The sequence below is a fragment of the Pogona vitticeps genome, chromosome 1 (assembly GCF_051106095.1).
Source record: "Pogona vitticeps strain Pit_001003342236 chromosome 1, PviZW2.1, whole genome shotgun sequence".
Taxonomy (NCBI): Eukaryota; Metazoa; Chordata; class Lepidosauria; order Squamata; family Agamidae; genus Pogona; species Pogona vitticeps.
This window is the reverse complement of record NC_135783.1, coordinates 11,904,498-11,926,962: the sequence shown is the minus strand read 5'-3', so window position 1 is coordinate 11,926,962 and position 22,465 is coordinate 11,904,498. Positions and strand designations below refer to the sequence as shown.

At 42.5% G+C, this 22,465-nt stretch overlaps 2 protein-coding genes across 11 annotated transcripts in view; one reads left to right on the top strand and one right to left on the bottom strand.

Moving 5' to 3' along the window:
• Positions 1-11,418, top strand: part of EML6 (EMAP like 6) — a 184,638-nt gene extending 173,220 nt beyond the window's left edge. For 2 of the 3 annotated variants that reach the window (XM_072987358.2, XM_072987351.2), the window contains 7 exons: positions 1,646-1,834; positions 2,830-3,002; positions 3,448-3,610; positions 5,933-6,036; positions 6,357-6,510; positions 6,710-6,810; positions 8,375-11,418. In XM_072987358.2, the coding sequence (XP_072843459.2) occupies positions 1,646-1,834; positions 2,830-3,002; positions 3,448-3,610; positions 5,933-6,036; positions 6,357-6,510; positions 6,710-6,810; positions 8,375-8,399 (909 nt within the window). In that variant the 3' untranslated portion in view covers positions 8,400-11,418. Of the gene's footprint in view, positions 1-1,645; positions 1,835-2,476; positions 2,600-2,829; positions 3,003-3,447; positions 3,611-5,932; positions 6,037-6,356; positions 6,511-6,709; positions 6,811-8,374 lie in introns of those variants that run through there. The other variant, XM_078382311.1, reaches the window with a different exon arrangement.
• Positions 11,419-14,019: 2,601 nt separating this feature from the next.
• Positions 14,020-22,465, bottom strand: part of RTN4 (reticulon 4) — a 69,082-nt gene continuing 60,636 nt past the window's right edge. For all 8 annotated transcript variants that reach the window (XM_078382349.1, XM_072987381.2, XM_072987389.2 and 5 more), the window contains 4 exons: positions 17,759-17,828; positions 16,933-16,979; positions 15,741-15,799; positions 14,020-15,180 (listed from right to left, as the gene is read on the bottom strand). In XM_078382349.1, coding sequence (XP_078238475.1) covers positions 15,138-15,180; positions 15,741-15,799; positions 16,933-16,979; positions 17,759-17,828 — 219 coding nt within the window. In that variant the 3' untranslated portion in view covers positions 14,020-15,137. The remainder of the gene's footprint in view (positions 15,181-15,740; positions 15,800-16,932; positions 16,980-17,758; positions 17,829-22,465) is intronic.

The window sequence follows — 22,465 nt, the reverse complement described above, 5'->3', positions numbered from 1 at the left end:
ATTTATTTATTTATTTATTTATACATACATACATACATACATACATACATACATACATACATACATACATACATACATACATACATACCCTGTACCATCCAGTAATCAGGCCGCTCTTGGGCGGCTAACAACAAAAAAACAGCACAATACAGTGGGGTCTTGACTTGAGAACTTAATCCATATTGGAAGGTGGTTCTCAAGTCAAGAAGTCTGTAGGTCAAGTCTCCATTGACCTACAGTGCATTGAAAACCGATTAATCCCGTAACAGGCCGTTTTTGTTCCATTTTGGTTTTTTTCTGGTCTGTAAGTCAAATCTCAGTCTGCAAGTCAAACCTAAATTTTGCGGCCAGAGAAGTCTGTAACTCAAAAAGTCTGTAAGTCAAGCCGTCTGTAAGTCAAGGGTCCACTGTATCAAAAGACTATTAAAAAAATAAAATAACGCATACATTCAAACAAATATAATAACAGCAGGATAAATTAAAGCAGATGGCAATGAAGGTGGTAAAAATGATGATGAAAAAGATGGAAGGATGATGAAGAGACTGAATAAGTGGTTGTCATTTAAATGGCGGCCTCAGGTTCTGGAATAATTCACGCAGGCTTCTGGTATTTGATTGCCTTTCTTCCAGGTGTGTTTTTTATGTTTTTAAAAATTAAGTCTTTATTCATTATGTTTTATTATTTCAGCCTCTTTTATTTTGTTTTTGAACTTGTTTAGAACCTGTTGATCTGAACCTAAATATGCTTCAGTTATTTGGCCCTGTTCTGTTCTCAGTTTCTGCCCAGTTTTATTGTGAGCCTCGATGAGTCTCTTTTGGGAGAGATGCAAATCAATAAGTAAAAGCAGGCGTAGCGTAAGTGCCATAATGTTCTGCACAAGTGAGCCAGAAAAGCAAAAGCAAAGCTTAAAACACTCTCTGGGTGGTTTACAAGTTGATTATGCAGGCTACACATTGCCGCTGCCCCCTCCACCCACACAAGCTGGGTACTCATTTCGCCAACCTTGGAAGGATAGAAGGATGAGTCAGCCTTGAGACGGCTAGGGTAAAGGTAAAGGTTCCCCTTGACAATTCTTGTCCAGTCGTGTTCGACTCTAGGGGGCGGTGCTCATCCCCGTTTCCAAGCCATAGAGCCAGCGTTTTTGTCCGAAGAGAATCTTCCGTGGTCACATGGCCAGTGCAACTTAGACACAGAACGCTGTTAGCTTCCCACCAAGATGGCCCCTATTGATCTACTTGTATTTGCATGCTTTCGAACCGCTAGGTTGGCGGGAGCTGGGACAAGTGATGGGAGCTCACTCCATCGCATGGATTCGATCTTACGACTGCTGGTCTTCTGACCCTGCAGCACAGGCTTCTGCGGTTTAGCCCGCAGCGCCACCTGAGATTAAACCCCGGATCGTGAGCACAGTTTGGTCTGCAGTACAACAGTTTAACCTTGTGTAGATTGATCCAATATTAGAAGATCCAGGATCAGCAAAGATTAGAATTCCCTATTGACTTCTTAGCTTTTGTTTTCCCCTTCTCCCTGCTCATCTCTGCTAACATTGTGGGGCAAAGCCAGGCGGGGGGAAAGTTTTTGAACTCAGATGCAACAGTCTTCTATTTTACGGAGTCCACATGATTCTGCTTGAAATGTCAACAGGGCAAAATTTTAGTGGGGACCAAAGACGGGGAAATCCTTGAAGTTGGAGAAAAAAATGGCGCTTCTAACCTGCTGATTGACAGCCACATGGAAGGAGAGATTTGGGGCTTGGCTACTCATCCCTCCAAAGATATCTTTATCTCTGCTAGTAATGATGGCACTGCGAGGATATGGGATCTTGGCGATAAGGTAAGAGGTGCATGTCAGCCGGCTTTTTAGTGTGTTCAATGGAGAAATAATACTGTGCCTCTTTGACAGGGGCTGGCCTTGAAGAGCCATAGGATTTGTATATGTGTGTGTGTTGTATTGCAACCTCGTGTTCCAAATGATTTCAAAATTTCTTTTCTTCGTCCCGACAACAATCCAGTGCAGAACCTTTTAATCAGCCCTATTTTATAAGTGAGGAGCTGAGCCCGGGAACAAGCCTGAAAGGTTAGTTCCATAGGACTCACCTAAACCGGGGCCAGCGACTGACCGAGGCGTAACTTTCACCCCAAGTCCTTCAGTTATTGTGAACATTACTAATTATTTACTTCTGCACTCATTTTAAAGGGACTGCAAGCAAACTGTAGGATTTAAAGCACATTGCGTCTGAAAAAGCTGCTCTAAATTTAAAGCTCATTACGTCTGAAAAAAGCTGCTCTGAATACTGTTAATGTTTTAAATATATAAACTGAATTTTTTTTAAAAGGATGGTTCTACCGATGAACAAATTCAGACCCGTGGGTATCAAGGTGTTCCAATTACCTGTTTTGTAAGCATATTGTTTTCATCAACCTCCCTTATGGATGCCATGCTATTTTAATAAATGCCACCCAAATCTAATTCAAGGCAGAAGCCAGCTGCAAGAACAACTCCCTAGCTGCATGAACAACCCCACACATAAAAGAGTGCTGTGTGTATACTTTCTAGCCTTGTCCAGCAGCTGGGGCTGAACACACATAAAACTGCTTAGAAAACTGATAACAGCACCACCCATCTGTTTGAAATGGGGAGCAGGGGACTGGAGTTAATGCCCTTCACGTGAACTCATTTCTTCCAGCAAACAGCTGATGGGCAGTTTCGCTGATTGTGCTTTTGCAGCCCAAAAGGTGTGTATATATATTTAATTGTACTGCAACCAGTGTATGAGTGACAAGTCATAGAAACGACTGTAACCCTGTGCCATCCCTTCGGTTCTACAGAAACTCCTGAATAAAGTGAATCTGGGCCATCCTGCCAGGTGTGCCGCCTATAGCCCTGATGGTGAAATGGTTGCCATTGGTATGAAGAACGGAGAGTTCATCATCTTGCTCGTGAACAGTCTCAAAGTTTGGGGTAAAAAAAGGGACCGGAAGTCAGCTATCCAAGACATCAGGTACTAGAGATGTAGTAGGTATAGAAGGTGGCTGAGACAGGCAAGAGCTCGTTACAACCTGCTTCTGGACCATTACAGTTCTTGGTACTTGGTTACCCTTTATGGCTTTTGGTTGGATGGGCCAACTGGCTCCACTGGAAAGTGTTATGATGACTTATGAGTCCACGTGAAGCTCTCTGTGTAAAACAGTGGTTCCCAACCTTGGGCCTCCAGATGTTCTTGGACTACAACTCCCACAAGCCTTCACCACCACCTCTGCTGGCCAGGTTTTCTGGAAGTCCAAGAACATCTGGAGGCCCAAGGTTGGGAACCACTGATGTAAAGCAGTCTTTTCGATGGGCATGTGGCCAATAAGCAGCTCTTCTCAAGTATGCCATCCATTATATATAATGGCTTACAACTGAGCACCTTTTCTGTTGCTCTTCTTTTGTGTTTTGCTATCTAGAATAAGCCCCAATAACCGATTTTTGGCAGTGGGGTCACAAGAACATACGGTTGACTTCTACGACCTCACACAAGGCACGACCTTGAACCGGATTGGCTACTGTAAAGACATCCCAAGCTTTGTCATTCAGATGGATTTTTCCGCAGACAGCAAATATATTCAGGTCAGTTTTTCCATTTGTTTGTATTATTTTTCCTCCTCTAAAGAGAGAGAGAGAGAGAGAGAAGTCTACATCCCTTCTCATCGATAAGGTTCCACCCAGGTAATAATAGCCCAATATAAAATAAAACGCATAGAAACTTGATCCTCAAGCTCATAAGCTAATATACATGAACTGGAAACATTTGTGACAGAAAAAATGACATAATAAAATCAGTGTTGACATATAGAGACCTTTTTCAGGGTTTTTGAGGTAAAAAAATACTCAGAAGCAGGTTCACCCTTACTTTCTTCTGGGGGCGCCCTGGGACTGTACAGCTGGCCCAAGGCTACACGGGCTGGCTCTACATGTAGGAGAATTGAACCTTTGCCTAAACCACTGAGCTATCCAGCCAGCTTCAATTATTCATGGGGCTGCCATGAGCCAAAGAGGACTTGAGAGTAGCTAACTGCAACAACATAGAACTATTGCACATTCTATTGCTCAGTTAATTAGACTTGTAGACCACCTTGCTCTAAGGACTCAGAGTAGGCAACTAAGTATTGATATGAAAGATTATGTTTACTTCTGGATCGAGGACTACAACTGCTTGCAAGCAAAAAGATTTGTGTATCTATTCCATTATTTTTCAAATAAGAAAAGGGGTGGGAAACATGATGAGAAAATACACAAGGGCTACAAAATGAATTCCTTCGACATTTGGTTCTCTTGTCAGTCCCATGAATGAAAGAGTGTAACTGCGCAGTCAATGCTTCAACTGGAGGCACATTTCATTTCATCATAACTGCCCCATGCAACCCATTGCAATCTTCGAGAGAGGAGACCATGAACCCTAGGTAGTTTTCCATTGTCGGAGGTCCATTTTCTCTGAAAAACTGTCAACCATAATGTGGCTCATACCGGTTCCAGCCTGAAGGTTAGTTGAAGGTACTTCCCGGCAAATGAATCTCGCTCCATGTTGAAAAACAGGCATGTCAGGGAGAAGATTAAGCTGAAATCCTGTCCCTTGAAATGCTTTTTATCTGCAGGAATATTTTTTTTTGTGGGGGACCATGATATGATCTAAGTCCCCAACTCCTATCTTTAGTAATGTGGTCTAGGCACAAATTCACGAGCTCAATGAGGACCAACCTGCAAAAAAAAACACAAGTTCTCTCAAATAATTTCTTGGAAACATTGGTAACAAGAAGAACATGTAACAAAAGAACTCATTAGGAATTGTTGTTATGGCTGCAATCGCTTCAAGCACAGCATTTGTAAAATTGCTTTTGTGAATTAGGCAAGTGTGAATCACATGCCCCACATGGATGCCATTTCCAAGGAGCAGCTGTGAGGCTGCAGATTCAGCTGAAAGGAACAAGCCGAGGTTTTCCTCTGAGTAATGGGCAATGGCCCTTTGTGGATACAGAAAATGATGTAAGCACTGTGTGATAAAATATCTGGGAGTTTGCTTCCCTCTAGCTGGCGCATTTCATACTTGTTGCACAGAGCGGTGTGGCTCGCTAACTGAGGACTTCCTAGTTTTAAGCAAGCACACAGTAACACAAGTGTTTGATGGCCTTGTGTATTATTTCGTCGACTTCAAGAGGTCTTAAACCGGCCCTGCTGCGCTTGGGATCCTCTTCCGCTCATCCTACTGAGTGGAGTCCTGTGTGTCCATCTCCACATGCTCTCCTCGGAGAACCAATGGCTTCACATCTCTCTGTGAGGAAGTAACCCTTTTGAAGTGTTGCACTTACACTGTAAGGGGTGTGTCTTTGAAAATGAGAAAGCCTGGAAATGGCATTGAATATATGTACATTGCAAAGGATTATATTTTGTCAAACAGCTTGTCATCAATATAAAGGGAACCCAGACTCATGACATTGCAAACTGTGATTATTATTTTAGGGATGGTTTGGCCTCTACTCATTCATTCTTAAAGCAGAGGCCTTTTAAAACCTGTATTTTCCTTCTCTTCCTTTTCCTTTTGCTTTTGCTGAGGCCAACCAGCCAACATGGATGTTGGTGCAATAACTGATGCCAGAAACTAAAGATACGCTCAAAGCATACAATGCGTTTTTCTGAAATCACAAAGGATTAGAATTACCGTTTTTTTAAAAGGGGGATTAAGGTCATTAGATAAAAGAAAGGAGATATTTAGCATCACTTTTCTGTTACTCAACTCATTTTAATCTATTTCATTCCATTTGAGCTAGCAGCCAACCTACCGATGTATGCCTTATTTATAGACCAGAACAGACAGGTGAGGACTGAAATCATCCCAGGAGCCAAAACGTTTCAGCACCCCATGTATGTCGTTCATGGTGTCTCTGCTTCCTTCAGGTGTCAACGGGTGCCTACAAACGCCAGGTCCATGAGGTGCCATTAGGAAAGCAAGTGACGGACGTGGCCCTGATTGGAAACATCACCTGGGCCACCTGGACAAGGTGACGCATTACCTGTGACTAAGTCAAATGACCTCTAGAGTATCTGAGGCAGGGACATGGCAGTAGTGAAGCAAGATAAGGAATGCTGGAGGGGGGATCCAGACACTGAGATTGTTGGCACCCTACTCTCCAAACAGACCAACCCAAACCTTCAATCCATTCCGCTTGCTGTTTTGTTTTTTCCTCCCCTTTATAGTGTCCAAACTGTTTGAATCATATATGCATAGAGTTTCTGTTTAACAAAACATTCCCTGCTCTCAAAGCCTATTGCCGTCACCTCCCTTATTCGAGTTTTCTTTTTCTTTCTTGTCATGGGCCAGCATTCTTGGAGATGAAGTCATTGGCATTTGGCCCCGAAATGCAGATAAAGCTGATGTCAATTGTGCCTGTGTGACTCACGCTGGCTTAAACATTGTCTCCGGAGATGACTTTGGACTCGTCAAACTCTTTGACTTCCCATGCACTGAGAAATTTGTAAGTGAGCTTTTGAGCATACCGGGGGGGGGGGGGGTTGTGTCTATAGAAATACCTTGAAGTTATAAGAAGTGCAAAGATGCCCACAGTTAGCACAGCTAAATGCTTATAACATGCTGAATAGCATAAAACGGGTCGGCTGCTTTGGGTGGAGCATCGTTCTGTTTCTTCCCTGAAATCTCTTGTCTTCTCCCAACAGGCCAAACATAAGCGTTATTTTGGCCATTCTGCACATGTCACCAATATACGCTTTTCTCATGACGACAAGTACGTTATCAGCACAGGAGGGGATGACTGCAGGTAACTTTCGGTGTCGTGTGAAAGTGAGAGAGCACGTTGGTCTAGCAGGGAGCAGGACCAAGTTTAGGTTCCCATGGACCTCACCTTGAGTGATGCTGCTGAGATAGAAAGCGTTTCTCCTGGAGACAGACTTTTCCCTTTTTCCATCCCAGGTTCAAACTCAGTTTCCTGACATCAGCCGTGCTCCTCATTAAAAGTGAACAGCCCCATAGATTCTTGAGATGTACATTTGCTGGGTGGTGTCTATGAGCTTTTGATTTCTCTGCCTTGGCCACTCAGAGAGAAAACATTTGGAAGCTTGGGCTTTTTCCCTTGGGAGTAGCTTCCCTGATTGTAGTCCTTCTCCTAACATGAGTCAGGTTTACCTCACCTTCACCCCAACGGGTGGAGTCTGGCACTCTTGATTTCATGGGGAAGGGAATCTGCAGCAGTTTATGGCTGGAACTTTACAGGAGCCGCTGATGCAAATCCCCCTTTCTGTACAAAGGTGTATTGCAAAACTATATAGCTGTCCTCACTCTCCTACTACCCGGATGCCATTCTGTTAGGAAAATTGCCCCAACGGTTCCTGGGTAGAAAACACACTATGGTAATCAGCTGGAAACAGATTCCAAATCCTTTATTCCATCAGAATAATAGGCCTTTCGGCCCTCCCTGCATACGCTTGCATTTGCATCCCCCAATGCCTTTTTGCTCTTACGTGCAAGAAAAGAACAAGCATTCTCCCAGTAGTGCCATTTAATGGTCAAGAAAATGCTGAAGAAATGGGGAAAGAGTGGACATTGGCACCACGGGGACTTGAATGCTCATGCAAGAGTAGGGCGTTCGGTTTGCCTTCCCATGTGCCTTCATCTACTGAAGAGTAAGTTTTCTCTTAGTTGCAGAAATGAGAGGAGCAATTCTTACAAAGACACTTTCCACATTAGAACTGCTGTAAAACATCCATCATGAATTGACCCTTACTAACCATGGCAGAGAAGCAGCCTGGCAGCAGCCTGCCGGATGCCCTAGGCCCTTAGTCTACTCTAAGTTGCCCTAGAGATGGCCCAGGGAAACCCAGTTCATGACTTTTCTTTGGAAGAAATTTGGAACAGTTCGATTCATTAAATAGGTGAAGATATTGGGCATAGAAGAAACACTTTGTATGCCAGGGACCAACATTCCCTCTGATTTTCAGCCAGCGCTGGGCAAGGGGCCCTGCCCTGCATGCACAGTGTCCTGGCCAGGCCTGGAACCAAATGGGCAGCAACGCTGGCTGTGGGTGCATAGCACCGATGCAAAACGGTGTGGCCACGCAACACAGAGGGAATATTGTCAGTGTCTGTAACATCTTCCCTGTTACACAAGTCATAGCTATTTTAAAAAGTAGCCCCTGCAGACTTGATGCCTATGTTTTAATTTATAGAAAGCCTTTCTCAATGGAGGTATAATTTTTCTTTTAATTAAATCACGCGGGTATGTATGTTCACACGGGGAAGCTTTTGTTAAGTGTCTGAAACTTTAGCGTCACTTTTTTCAGCCACAACCATTTTGTACAATTCTCTACCATTCTTTTCCTTTGCAGTGTGTTTGTTTGGCGATGCCTTTGAAGTCAGTTCTTTCGGGCGTCGCTCTTGCTGCCACCGCCGTGCGAGTGCCAAACGGTACACACTAAGGAATGCCTTCAAGACCCCAGGAGCCAGCGGTGTCAAACACTGTGTGGATGAAATCTATATGCAGCCATGATAGATGCCACATTAAGACCCAACCATGCAGCCATTAAGAGTGCAAAAAAGTGTACATTTTTTTTAAAAAAAGCCTAAACCAGGGGTGCAGAACCTGTGGCTCTCCACCTTTTGGACTCCCAAATGCCTACAACGTCTACCAGCATGACCAATGGTCAGGGACTATCACAGTTGCAGTCCATCAAGAACTGGAGGGCTACAGGTTCTCCCTCACACCTAGCAGAAGCGTCATATTGTTCAGGTGGCATTAAATCTCTTTTGCCAAAATCAGTTCCGGAAATCTGTAGAGCTTGGCCCAATGTGGAAGCAAACTTCAAGTAGTACATTAGGAAAACAAACATGTTTGTGTTGGGAGATTATTGACATTCCTGTGTATGTCTACTCAAAGGTATTCCTGTCTTAAGTGGAACTTAGTCCCAGGGGACTGTACAAGATAACACTTTTAAACCAGCCAATTCAAAACATTATTCGATGAGGAATGTGTTGTAAAGAATGCATTGGCTGGTTTTCTGCTTCTCCAGTGACCAAATACTCGTCCTTTCCCCAAGATTTCATTAAAAATAATTTAATTTTGCCAGTTTTCTATGAAGTGCCTTTTGAAAGCTTTTCCATAGGGCAGGATATAACTTTGCTTCCTGCCACAGTCTGCTTTCTACTCACGGTGCTACAACTTACCCAACTGAGGAGGGCTGACAAAAGTCATTTTCTTCCCCTCGATGTATACATTCAGTTTCCTTCTGCTTTTTGTTTTGTCTTAATAGTTTAACTGAATCTCCACCAGGTCTTTCACAGAAAAGATGAGCAGGTACATTGTGAGGGAAATGCAGTAAGTAGCTACAGGTTAGTAAATCCATCTCATGTGGAGATCAGTCTTTTAAGATAGAACTTGAAAGGGAAAGTCAGATGAAGTTAAGAGTCTGTGCACAGATTATTCTTGGAGTCTTTTCTGCCTTCCCCACCTGAAAATTTTTCCTCTGCTTTTCCCAGCCAGTGGCAACAGCAGTGGAAGACCAACCTTCCTCATCAGTTCCCTGATGAGGTGTTTCAAGGACATTCAGTCCTCTCACTGAGTTTACGGGCAGACAACTTGGCACATTCACAAACTCTCTGGTGGCTGGGGACCAAGTAGCTCAGGAACGTGGTTCTTGGCGCAGAGGAGCCAAACAGGAGCAGTGGTTCAGCATGCATTTTCTCAATGGCTGCTAACCATAAAGGCCATATATTAAACACCACCAGAAGCCAAATTTCATAAACAGTATGCCTGTGAATGCTAGTATCTGGCTGGCTACTGTGAGAATATAACTGAGTTACTGCTGGTCCACCAGGCCTTGTCTTATCTTCCTACATGGGAGAATGTCCTAGTTCAGTGTGTTGTAACTAAAGGAGAAGAGACCAAAGGGATCTGTGATGAAAATCGATGAAGACTGGAAGGTCTGTGTTGAAGACTAATTGAAAGACAAGTTGACTTTGGGAGCAATCAGACAAGCATATAGCTCACTATTTGGTTTGGTTTTGGTGCAGTTTGGTTCACCCTATTTTCCAGTGACCATGTGTGCTTTACATAAGAGCATCTTGCCCCCTTTGCAAGCTGTTCTGCTCATTTCTGGCACATGTTAGGGCTGCAATTCAGTGTGATTAGGAGTGCTCCTAATTATCTCATTCTGCATTTGCTCCCAGAGCTATGGGCAGCGTTAATTTCAGTGACAACCCTGTGATGTATGCAGTGAGTTGTGACAGCAGAAAGGATGGTAGGGAAACCGTATCCTCCCTGGAACTGCCCAGAGGTAGTGGGCTGACCACTAGATGGAGGGGCGGGGAGGGATTTAAATAAATAAATATTTTCCTTTTCTCATAATTTTCTAAAAATATTCTCCTATGTGATACAGCACTATTTCAGATTTAAGGGAGTATCCATGATAGGTTGATGTATTGCTGTAGTGCTATGCCACTTATTAAAAGAAAAAAAAAGCAATCACTGCAGCCCATGGAATGACAGGCATGCCAAAATGTGAAAGGGATGGGAGGGATCATCAATAATTAAAAGAGGGAGAAATTGGAGCAATCCTAAGTGCTGTCTGGATCCTTGTCATGGGAGAACAAACGTCTCCTGTGTGAATGGAAGGATTATTTAAGTGAGATATAAAATAGATCACACCGAAGATAAGAGCCTTTTAAATGCAACTTGGATAGCTCCAAATTCCCCCATCTAGTTGCACCCTGTTAGCTGCGGCAAGCAATACTCTGCAAAAAGAGACCTCCCCCACATAAGACTGATAGGGAGCAGAATTGAAAGTGCAAATTACATTTGTTCCAAAAAGCATTTGCTTGGAAGTCCACAAGAGTAAGCAGCTCACACAAGGTCCAAGACAAAAAGCCAGAATTCCCCGGAATAATACAAAGGAAAATCAATGTATAAAACACAAAGTGCTTCAGTAAACTCAATAAACTACCATTTGTTGAGAATTATTTTATCAATGGAATATATGCCTTACAACCCTCTTATTATTTCAGATCCAGAAATCCCTATGCAGTTTTTTTCCCATTCATATAGTAAGGAAAGTTTGCTATATTAGACCATGTAACCAGATCAAGTCGGTGATGTCAGGTGGTCACCTTGTATGCCTATGTTGTAATGTTGGCCTTTCATATTGATTGTATCTTAAAAGTATATGATTATGACTTGCTATATGGTGAAATTGTGCAAAAATATTTAAGAGCAATAGTGTGTGTGAGTGTGTGCGCCAGGAAGAGATTTGTTCTATTACGGTTTGATTTTAGATAAATTATGCTCAGACTTGATGCTGTATTATAATGTAAATTAAAATAACAGTGCATGAGTTTATTTTTCAAATGATCCAGTAAAAGATTTATGATTTCAAAACCAGCCATGTGTCAGGTTTTCCTTAGGAACGTATCTCATACTCAAAGACAAGTGTACTTTTTGTGGGTGGGAATTCTTTACCCAATCATGGCACAACGGCATCATGAAATATGAGTGTTTTGCTGCAAGCATTCAGTGGGGGCTACACCACCACCAACCCCCGGCCACAATGGTGGTTGCCCATTTCTGTCTAGCAGTGTGTGGCTCTGTGGCAATCAAAAGTGTAAATAAGGTTAGATGGTAAATTTGCAGCCAAAGACAGGAGTGCAAGATCTCCTCCATCCTCTTGCCTGCCAGTTAAGATGCTTGTTCTGTGATGTGATACCGACGCTGTTTTGCAGTATTCTGCTCCATTTCATGGGCTACTGCTCACAGGGGCTGGGGAATTAAATATGATGCTATGTCACACATTTTGTAGCAGCAAAGAAATCATGCATTCTCTGTAACAAGCCACATTTCAATTGAAATGCAGAGACTGAAATCAAACGGGCGAGGGAAAGGAGGTATCCTGCCAAAAACAAGGCATCTTGGGATGACAGACTTTTACTACTAGTGCTCTTCAGATTGTTAAATATCCTTAGTGATTGTCAACAAAAAGAAGACAGAAGGAGTCTCCTCAAAGTATGTGAGAACTTTGAACACAATTGGGGGGCCTCTGGACAATAATGGCACCTTGTTGGCCAATCCTTCTGATCAGAAATCAGCACTGGATTTCTATTTATCTGGCATTAACCTCATCAACTGCAGAATTCTCTACAAATAAACGTTAAGTTAGTGTACACTTATAACAAATATATTTGAATTCAAGTAGGATAGAACTGAGTACGGTACATACCCATTACTTAATGGAGCATACCTGGAAATCTAAATATGTGGAACAGCCATCCGGAACTCTTATCACCTGGTGTCAACCTACATATAGTCCTGTGAAAAACAAAGTATGCCCTTTTTGAATTCTATGGTTTTACATAACAGGACATAATAAAAATCATCTGGTCTTTAGCAGGTCTGAAAATTAAACACAACCTCAAATGACATACAACAACACATGACATATTACACTGTATCATGATTTATTTTACAAAAATAAAGCCAAAATGGAGAAGCCGTGTGTGAAAAACTAAGTACAACCCAGTTAGGTGCTGCTAACCAAATGCCCTTGAGTTAACTGATCATCAGTAAGTGTGACCACCTCTATAAAAGCTGAAGTTTTAGCAGTTTGCTGGTCTGGAGCATTCAGGTTTGTGTTAACACAAGACCAAGGAGGAAACACAGCAGTAATGATAACAGAGAAGCAATTGTTGCTGCCCACCAATCTGAGAAGGGTTTTAAGGCCATTTCCAAATAATTTAAAGTCCATCATTCTACAGCAAAAAAGATTATTCACAGGTGGAAAACATTCAAAACAACTGTCAGTCTTCTAAGGAGTGGACATCCAAGCAAATTGATCCCAAGGGTCGGACTGCGCAATGCTCAGAGAAACTGCAAAAAACTCAAGTTACATCTCAGACTCTACAGGTCTCAGTTATCATGTTAAACGTTAAAGTTTATGACAGGATAATTAGAAAAACACTGAACAAGTATGATTTGTTTGGAAGGATTGGCAGGAGAAAGCTTTTCCCCTCTAAAATTAACATGGCAATGCAGCTTAAGTTTGCAAAGTTCTATCTAGACAAACCAGAAGACTTCTGGAACAATGTCCTTTGACCAGATGAGAACTAAGTGGAGTTGTTCGACCATAATACACAGTGCCATGTTTGGCTAAACCCAAACACAGCATATCAGCACAAACATCTCAAACCAACTGTCAAGCATGGTAGTGGAGGGGTGGTGATTTGGGCTTGTTTTGCAGCTACAAAACCTGGGCACCTTGCAGTAATTGAGTCGGCCATGAACTCTTCTGTATACCAAAGTATTTTATAGTCAAATGTGAGACCCTCTGTCTGACAGCTAAAGCTTGGCTGAAATTGGGTCATATGTCAGGACAATGATCCCAAGCACACCAGCAAATTTACAACAGAATTTCTGAAAAAGGAAAGAATCAAGGTGTTGCAATGGCCCAAAGTCCAGACCTCAGCCCAACTGAAATGCCATGGCGGAACCTTAAGAGAGCCGCACATAAAGAAATTCCTGCAAACCTCAATGAACTGAAGCAATGTTATAAAGAAGAGTGGGCCAAAGTTCCTCCACAACAATGTGGGAGACTAATAAAGTTAATACAAGAAAACAATTACTTCAAGTTATTGCTGCTAAAGCTGGTTCCATAACCTATCGAATCATAAGGTATGCTTAGTTTTTCATACATGGCTTCTCCATTTTGGCTTTCTTTTTGTAAAATGGATCACGACATAGTGTAATATGTCACGTGTTGTTATTCGTTGTATTTACCTAGTTTTCAAACCTGGTGAGGACCAATGGCTTTTTATTATGTCCTGATACGTAAAACCACAGAATTCAAAGGTGCACTTTCTTTTTCACAGAGCTGTACGATACTCTCCAGCAGATGTTGTTCCCACTGACAGCAGTTATAAGTCAAAAGTAACACAACATGGAAGTGCATTCACGTTCCCTGTGTTCATACAGTCAGCACACTTCACAATCAAGAACCATTTAAGTCTATACGCTTTATTGATAACTCAAGTTTTGTTTTTACATTTCACAATGCATTCCACAGACTTAGTTCAATACAGCTTAAACCGCAAGTGTATACATTTTCATTTGTAATTTTCTTGCACTAAACAAGGTTTGCAATTTCCAAATGACATTTGCAGCTTCAGGGTGCAACCGACTGACCCATGCACAGATGCCAAGGGTTCCGAGCACAATGGAGAAGAAGCATGCTGGGTACTCCTTGCTCTACCTGCAAGGATCTCAGGATCACACCATTTGAAATTCCTTCCACAGATTCAGAGTTTTGAGAGACTGTAAACTTGTTTATTCAGAACAAACTATAGGAGGTTTGTGCAGCAAAGTTCATGGAAGAAATTGAGTAATGTATGGAGTGTTTTTCTTTCTTTGTTTGTTTGTTTAATAGATGCTAGTGTTTTCTGAAGATTTAAGCTTACATTATCATGGCGTTTTTAAAAAAGGACTTCAGCTTTTCTCTGATATTTCAAACACTGTGGAGGAGGCTGGACGTCCTAAGCTGCTGTGAAACACTATATATATATAATTTTTATATTGGCAATTGATAAAACAGGAAAATTAAAAAGCACAATACAGCTACACTCGATACCAAAAGGGCAAGACTTTTCAAGCTTGCTTTAATGGCATTATTCTTCTAAACATCTCATTTTAGAAAATCTGCAATCAATCTACACAGACCAGAAACAGTGCTAAACTGAAGTGTTCTCCCTGCACCCCAACCTTGCACGAGGTTCACCCAGAACGCAGCAAGACTACCTTGACCAAAGCGTAAAATGTACAGCTCTCCAATCTGTTGTGTTAACCAGTGCTGCACATGGGAGAAGCAAAGAGGATTAGGTTTAAATCCATACATAGCAGCTTACAATACTTATTTGTGAACACACATGGCAGTCAAGAACAGGTTATTTTCCCCCTTTCAAAACACTGCGTCGCTAAAAAATAAAGATCTGTGAAATTGCACTGCAATGTCAAGGTTTTGCTAGCCCGTGACCCTCCCCACATAATCCAAATGAATACGCCTTCCCTCCCCGCTTAAAAGATGAACTCCTATTTTAATAAATGTTGCTTCTGGTTTTTCATTCAGTTTTGCGCTTCAGTCCAGGGATTTTAGCTTGGATCCTGTTAAAAAAAAGGGATGAGGGATTTATTTATTCAAAATATTTTACCTCACCTCTCTCCTTTAAAAGATCCAAGGCAGCTTATAACAATTAAAAGATAATATTTAGAAGCTAAAAATAGCAAGTATATAAATATTTTAAAAAGGAATTAAAGAAGTATTAAATTAAAAATGGTAAATAAAATCAATACTAAAAACACATTTTAAAACAACAGAGCACAACAATCCCTTTAAAAAAACCCTCTCAAGTTGCCACTCACTAAGGAATTTATGAATATATATACACTATACTGTATACTAATATATATACTAATATATGAGTCACATCCCTCCCCCTACTTCATCTCCAAGTTGTTCTATGTAAAAAGCCAAGCCCATCCAATATGATAATTAGCAAATTTCAAAGTAATCATTTGACTAATAAAATTATTTTGTTAACCGGTTTAAGCTACTGCCATCAGATTAAATAGCTCGGAAAAAAATGTGAGATGCATTTTTTCACTATACCAAAGTTAAAAATACTGGCTACTTATAAACTGGTTTCAAAATTCGGCACACTCACTTTGTCATTGCATCTTTGACATTCTTGTTCACGAATCCCACATAATGGTCGATTTGAGCCTGAAAGAGAAAGAATGATTTGTAACTTCAGTGGATTTTGAATGGCTCGCGTATTACTTTGTCCCTGTCTACGATGTCTTCATGGCAGACTAGAGCACCCTGTTGCCCTGAAGAAACCAATCTTGTCAGATTTTGGAATCAGTAGGGTCAAGCCTGGCTAATACTTCAATGGGATACACCACAAAGTAGTCTCTCCAAGCAGGGCAAATTAAGAATCCTGGCTGAAACCCTAGAGAACAAGCCCCAGGCAAAACGGAGGGTCCTTGGCTAGACAGATCAACTGGCTCAGTACAAAGCACCCTTCTGGCTTCTGAAATGCTGGTCTCACAGGGGTTTCTAATTAGAAAAGTGATTTCCAATCTCTCACACCTCCAGGAAGATGTTTCGTTATGCAAGGGGATGATAGGTGGTGGGGAAAGACTGCTAAAGCAGTGTGTAAAGCTGTTTCAATTTTTAAAAAATTATGTAACTTCTAAAACAAAGCACATTTTGTGTAAGACTCTAGATTATGATTAAGCTGCACTCAGCATCTGCCAATGGAAAAGGCAGAATATAGATGAAGTCATTGCTTAAGACCAGGGGTCTCCCAAGTATGGCCCACAGGCCACATCCGATCCGCCTTGCCTTTTAATCCAGTCTGTGCATGCGTGCGTGCGTGTGGGCGGGTGTTCCTTCAGCCCTCGAAAACATGGAAAATATATTACGTGGCCCTCACTGTGAAAAGTTTGAAGACCCCTGCTTAAGACTATCTAGCAGAAGCCTATTTAGCTACATGTAGGGAAAAGGTTGGTTTCTGTTTACATAGAATGGTGAAGTTTTGCTAGCCTGTTTTTTCAGAGCTTCAGTCTAGCCTAATTTCAATCTTAGCTCTGCTAAGTCTGTGAGGCAAGCTGCTTGGCACTGATCAGCTTTTTTCCCGACTGAGATACTCTTGCCAAGTCGGCTTAAGAGGGACACCCTCAAGACTTACATAACCCCTGCTGAGCAGCAGGAGCTAAAGGAGTTGAACAGGAGCAGAGGGCCAGAATGTGCTCGGCAGGGCTTTTTCCCTCTTTTTGCACACAACATACTCTTCATATCCCAATCAATTGTGCTGCCTTTGCCAAACTGTCAAGAGGATACAACACACTCACCTGGTACTTCTCATAAATAATAGGAATACTGAAGAGTGAAATCAGAGCTGGAAAAAAATAACAACAACAGATTTAACCTTGAAATAAGCAGAACTGGTAAGTTCCTGATTCCATGTCTTAAGAAAGATGTGTGAAGTGCTAGACCACAGAAGGCAATGGTTTCCAAATCCTGCACAGTTTGCTATGTAAGATGTGCTGAAGGCCTGTGATCCAGAAATGTTGGCACAGGGCATGCAGAGAAAGTCTGCCACTGATGCCAGTGACACCTGCCACAGCTGCCCAGCTTTGATGGCTGAGCATGGCCCCTACCACTGGCATACCAAACCAAGTACTGTGATCAAGGCCAATGTTGTCAATATCCTAATGGCCCCGACACCTATCTTGCTTTCCACCTAGCTCACACCCTCCCTGCTCCTACGAGTCACAAGTTCCCACTCTAGAACATTCCTTACAAAGTCCAACAGCCCTTTGCCACTTCCCCTCTACTGCAGTGCTGCTACATTATGTTGGCTTTGTTTGGGAACACTGGCCTAAACCTAATGTAAGACCCATACAGTGATAAACCTCTGTTCGCATATTGACTGACGCTGGACTATGCTGGAGTGCCAGCAAACAGCACATTATGCCTATGCTACATGCAACCATTTGCACAATGGAAAATGCACAGGATGCAATCTTCGTGATAAATATCTGCAAACATGTAGCTGCTTGCCTCACAACTTGTGCCAGTACAATTTCACTTTAGGGTAGAGGCCATAAACACAAAACAAGGTGTTTTCAAGCCACTGCTCAAGGAGGTTTTACAGATTCTGAAGAATCTACTTACCCAATATCAGCAATGTCAGACCATTAAACAAGGCACCAACGTAGGTGAACACCCACATCAAAACGGCAAACTGAAAGGGAAAAAAAAGAGATGAATGAGATTGCAGGAAGTGGAATATAGAGTTTGAAGTGGCATGTGCCTCACTATGATTGAAGTCTCCACCCACATGCCTGCCTGCTGTCAGCAGTGGTTTGAAAAACCCCCTCTGTGGTAGGAAATCGCGCCCACCCCACTGGGTGGAGTAAACCATTCCAAAGCACTCCAGATGAAAAGGGGACAAGCCTGCTGTGGGGATAAGGCATCTGCACTTCCCTAACCCCACCCCTTATACATGGCCTTCACACAAATGCCTTTTCTGAAGCAACCATGGACAAATCAAGCTGCAGACACTTCACCCTCCGTATGTCAGAGATAATTATAGCCAAGAGGACTCGTAACCAGATCCCCCACCTTTCACTCTGAGGTCCCCAGTCAGGTCAAGTGAAGAGTGAGGAAAGGCTCATAGCATTTCACATCTCTCTGCCTGTGGTTCAGGTGCCTGTTTCCACGCAAAACAGGGTCCAGGAGAGCAGAAACAGCAATGCAACGGGCTCAGCCCCCCCGCCCCGCGCCAGTGAGATTTCAGCACCACATCTATTCTATTTTGATGCAGCTAAGGTCACCCGAGGTGGCGATTTTGCCATGTCAATTATCACACAGGGGACTATTTCATTAGCAGATGCCCTCCAAGCAGAAAGAGCGGGTATGTATTACAGAGAGCAAAGCCACCCTAAGTGTGAAATGGCTGCACCCGGATAAATATCTGCTCTGATTATTATGGCCTTGCAAAGCGAAGTTCAGAAGGTACTGCTCCTTCACTAGCCTGAGCCCCTCTGCCACTCACTCCCCATCACCAGGCGGAGCTCTTTTTGCTCAACATGGTTGCACGACTGAAATCCCTTAGGCTCCACAAGGCCTCAGGCAGGGAATTCCATCGTTCCTGCAAACTGAAATCCTTTAACCCTAAACACAAGCGGGACCAAGCACGAGAGGCCAGAGATTCAAGGAATCAAGCTTGAAAGAAGAACAAACCCTGGAAATGTAAAAAGTTTGGACTACAACTCCCAGAATCCCTGCCAACTCCAAAAAAAGTAACTTTCTTAAATTCTAGAGACACATTTTATCTTCTCTAAACAACAAGGCCGTTGCAAATCCAATACCACAACCACAAGAAATGGAAAATCAGAGGGCAGAGAAAACGACAGTCACATCTCATGGTCCTTCTACGATGCTAATTGTAACTTGAGAAATAAATGGATTAACATATCCCAAGATCAGTAACAGGCAGAACACTATTGGCCCAGAGATCATTTCAGAGATTAGACAGTCTGCTTGTCAAGTGAATTTTGGGAGGAAGAGGCTGATAGAAGTGCTGAATCGCCTAGTCCAGCTGTTTCTCACTGGACTCTAAGGGCAGAACGTCCAGTATGGCTCTCTAATCAAAATAGCCAAGGACACATTTGCACAATTGTTTGCTTTGGTTATTTTTATGTCATGGCATTTTACAGAAAGTGCTCACACTGGCTTACCAGCATCAAAATCAATCATAACATGGAAAAGTTCAGCCATACTGTTCGAAAGATACTAAATGACAATTTAGCAGGAACTTACACAGCAGCCAAAAAGGTTAGGAAAGTGTTTCCACCCTGAACTTTTGGTTATTCTGCATTTCACTAGCAGTTTAATGTCAGTATTAACTTAAGAAGATGTTATCAAAGGGATGGTGCCAACAGTCAAAAGGCCCTGAAAAGGCAGGAAAAGCCTGCAAAGTGCTCTAAAGCGGGGGCGGGTGGTTTCAGGGCACCCCCGCCAGGGTTCTGATGGCTTCTCCTGCACCATCAGAGCCCTGGCGGGGGTGCCCCAAAACCACCCGCACCCGCTTTAGAGCATTTTGGAGTCTTTTCCTGCACCATCAGAGGACTAGTGGGGGACTGTCAAAGCTGGTGACCCCCCACCAGTCCTCCCATGGTGCTTCCCCAGCTCCCTACCCCTTAAGTTCCTTTTTTTTAAAAAAAATTCCCCTAGGAACGCATTAATTAATTTTCAATGCATTCTTATGGGAAATTTGGTTTCGCAAGACAGCGATTTCTGTGGAACAGATTAACATCGTCTTGCGAGGCACCACTGCAACTGTAAGAGCAGTACAACAATGGAACTAATTAACTCAGGTGGGGGTAAATGTTCCAATGCTGGAGGCATTCTAGAGTAAACTGTACAACCCTCTGTCAGATCTGCTTTGACTTGGATTCCTGTACTGAGCAGGGGGCTGGGCTTGATGGCTTTATAAGCCCCTTCCAACTCAACTGTTCTATCAAAGTGATCTATGATACTAGATAATCTATAACCTATAAAGCCCTAACTGGCCTCGGCCCAAGCTATCTCAAGGACTACATCTCTCTTTATGTGCCTGTTCAGGTGTTAAAGTAATCAGGAGAGGCCCTTTCCTCGGTCCCACCACCTTCAAATGCATGCTTGATGGGTACACAGGAGAGAATCTTCTCTGTGGCTGCTCCCAAACTTTGGAACTCCCTCCCACTGGAGGCCAGGCTGGTCCCATCTTTGCAGTCCTTCCACAAGCAGACAATGACCTCTCTCTCCAAGCAAGCTTTCCCTGAATGACAGGCTCCCTGAGTGGAGTTTAAAATAGACTGTTGTACCTTACTGCTTTGAAAATGTTTTGATGGTGCTTACATTGTTTAATATGGTATTTGTTTGGTCCTTTTTCTTATTTGTATATTCACTGTTGTTACCTTTAACATGGTCTTTTAATTAAGCTGCCTTGGGTCCTCTTTAAGGAGAAAGGCGGGGTAAGAAGGAGTGCCCGTGTGCTTATTGATTATGTACAATACCTTCCACAGTAGTTCCATTTATGGTAAGGCCATAATTTATACTTTAGTGGAGCATTTGGGTAGCTACCTCCCCATGGTTTTTTATAAGCCTCTCTACTAGAGACGTACACTTGCAGGGAAGTGAGCCATCTCATTCATTCCCTCCAATGTGGTTCTGCCAGAAAGACAGTTCACAGAATCATAAAAAAGTGAAGTTGGAAGGGGCCTACAAGGCCATCAAGTCCAACCCCCTGCTTGGTGCAGAAATAAAATCAAAGCATATCTGCCAGGTGATTATCTAAGTTTTTCTTGAACGCCTCCTGTGTTGGAGCACTCACCAACGCCCGAGGTAACTGGTTCCATTGTCGTTAATCAAATACATATGAAGAAGTGGATCCCACAGCACTGTGACTCAAAGTATGATTCAAGGTTAGTTATATTCAACATCTTTAAACCAGTATGATCTGTAGACCACTCTTTCTGTTACACCTGCCATTATTAGCGATTGTGGTGGTTCTGTGCCATCAAGTCAAACTGACCTTTAGCAACCCAACAGGGCATTCTAGGTAAGTGAGATATTTAAGGAGTGCTTTTACCAGTTCCACTCCCCAGTAAGTTTCCATGGCCAAGTGGGGTTCAAACCCTGTTCTCCAGAGTCCTAGTCCATCACTCTATCCACTACACCAAACTGGAAATCTTGCTCCTATCAACAGGAGCCACCGATTCAAAAGCTAAGCATTGAGAAGCGAATCTCTTAACACACTCTGAAAACAATGGAAAACAGATACCACACTAGAATTCCTCTCATGTAGTTAAGTTTTAGGGCCCAATTGCCTCAACTGAAGAAATTGCCGCAGACATTATCCTTTCCATGTGGTGTCATGCAGCTCAGTATGCAACAGATAGTCTCTACAGTCATTCCTTAAATACAGGCAATTAATCTTCAAAAGTTACACGAGTGTAACTAGGCAAGAGGATTTGGGCCAATGCATGACATATTTTCAGCCCATTTCACTATATGCAACTGTTGTTCAAGACAGTTGTGTCCACCACAGATCTGTTTGCCTTCAAAGGATCACAGGGTGCTCTTTTTACTTGCTGCAATTGAGTAAAGGGGCTACCCCCTCTAAAAATAGAACAGGGCTAATTGCCCTGGTGTGATGTATTTACAATTACAGTGGTGCCTCGCTTAACGATTTTAATTGGTTCAAAAAAAATCGTCGCTATGGGAAAACATCGCTAAGCGAAACGCGGTTTCCCATTGAAATGCATTGAAAACCGGATAATCCATTCAAATAGGAACGAATTGCCGTCCTTAAGCGAAAATCGCCAAAGGAAACATTGCTAAGTGAAATGCGGTTCCCCAATTGAAATGCATTGAAACCTATTCAATGCATCTCAATTGGGGGGGGGGGGAAATTCAACAACAAATTTAAAAAGAGTCAGAACAAAGTCAAATTAGTTTAACAAAGGGTTTATTAAGTGCACTTATGATTTCAAGCATTCTAAACATTTTTTAAACATTTAAAAAACAGCCAACGTGAGGCTGTCAAAACCATTGTTAAGCGAAACAGGGGGACCCAAACTGTCATCGCTATGCGAAGCTTGGTCCCAAACATCGCTATGCGGAAATCGCCCATAGGGAACATTGTTAAACGGAGCGCAAGATTGCTCCGAAAAATTCATAGCTAAGCGAATTCGTCGTTAAATGAAGCGTTCATTACGCGAGGCACCACTGTATTTCAAAAGAGCTTTCCAAACACTGACCTCATCTCCAAAAGAGCTTAAGTATGGCAACAGCACATTTATCCTACCCTTTATATATTTTCTGTACATGACG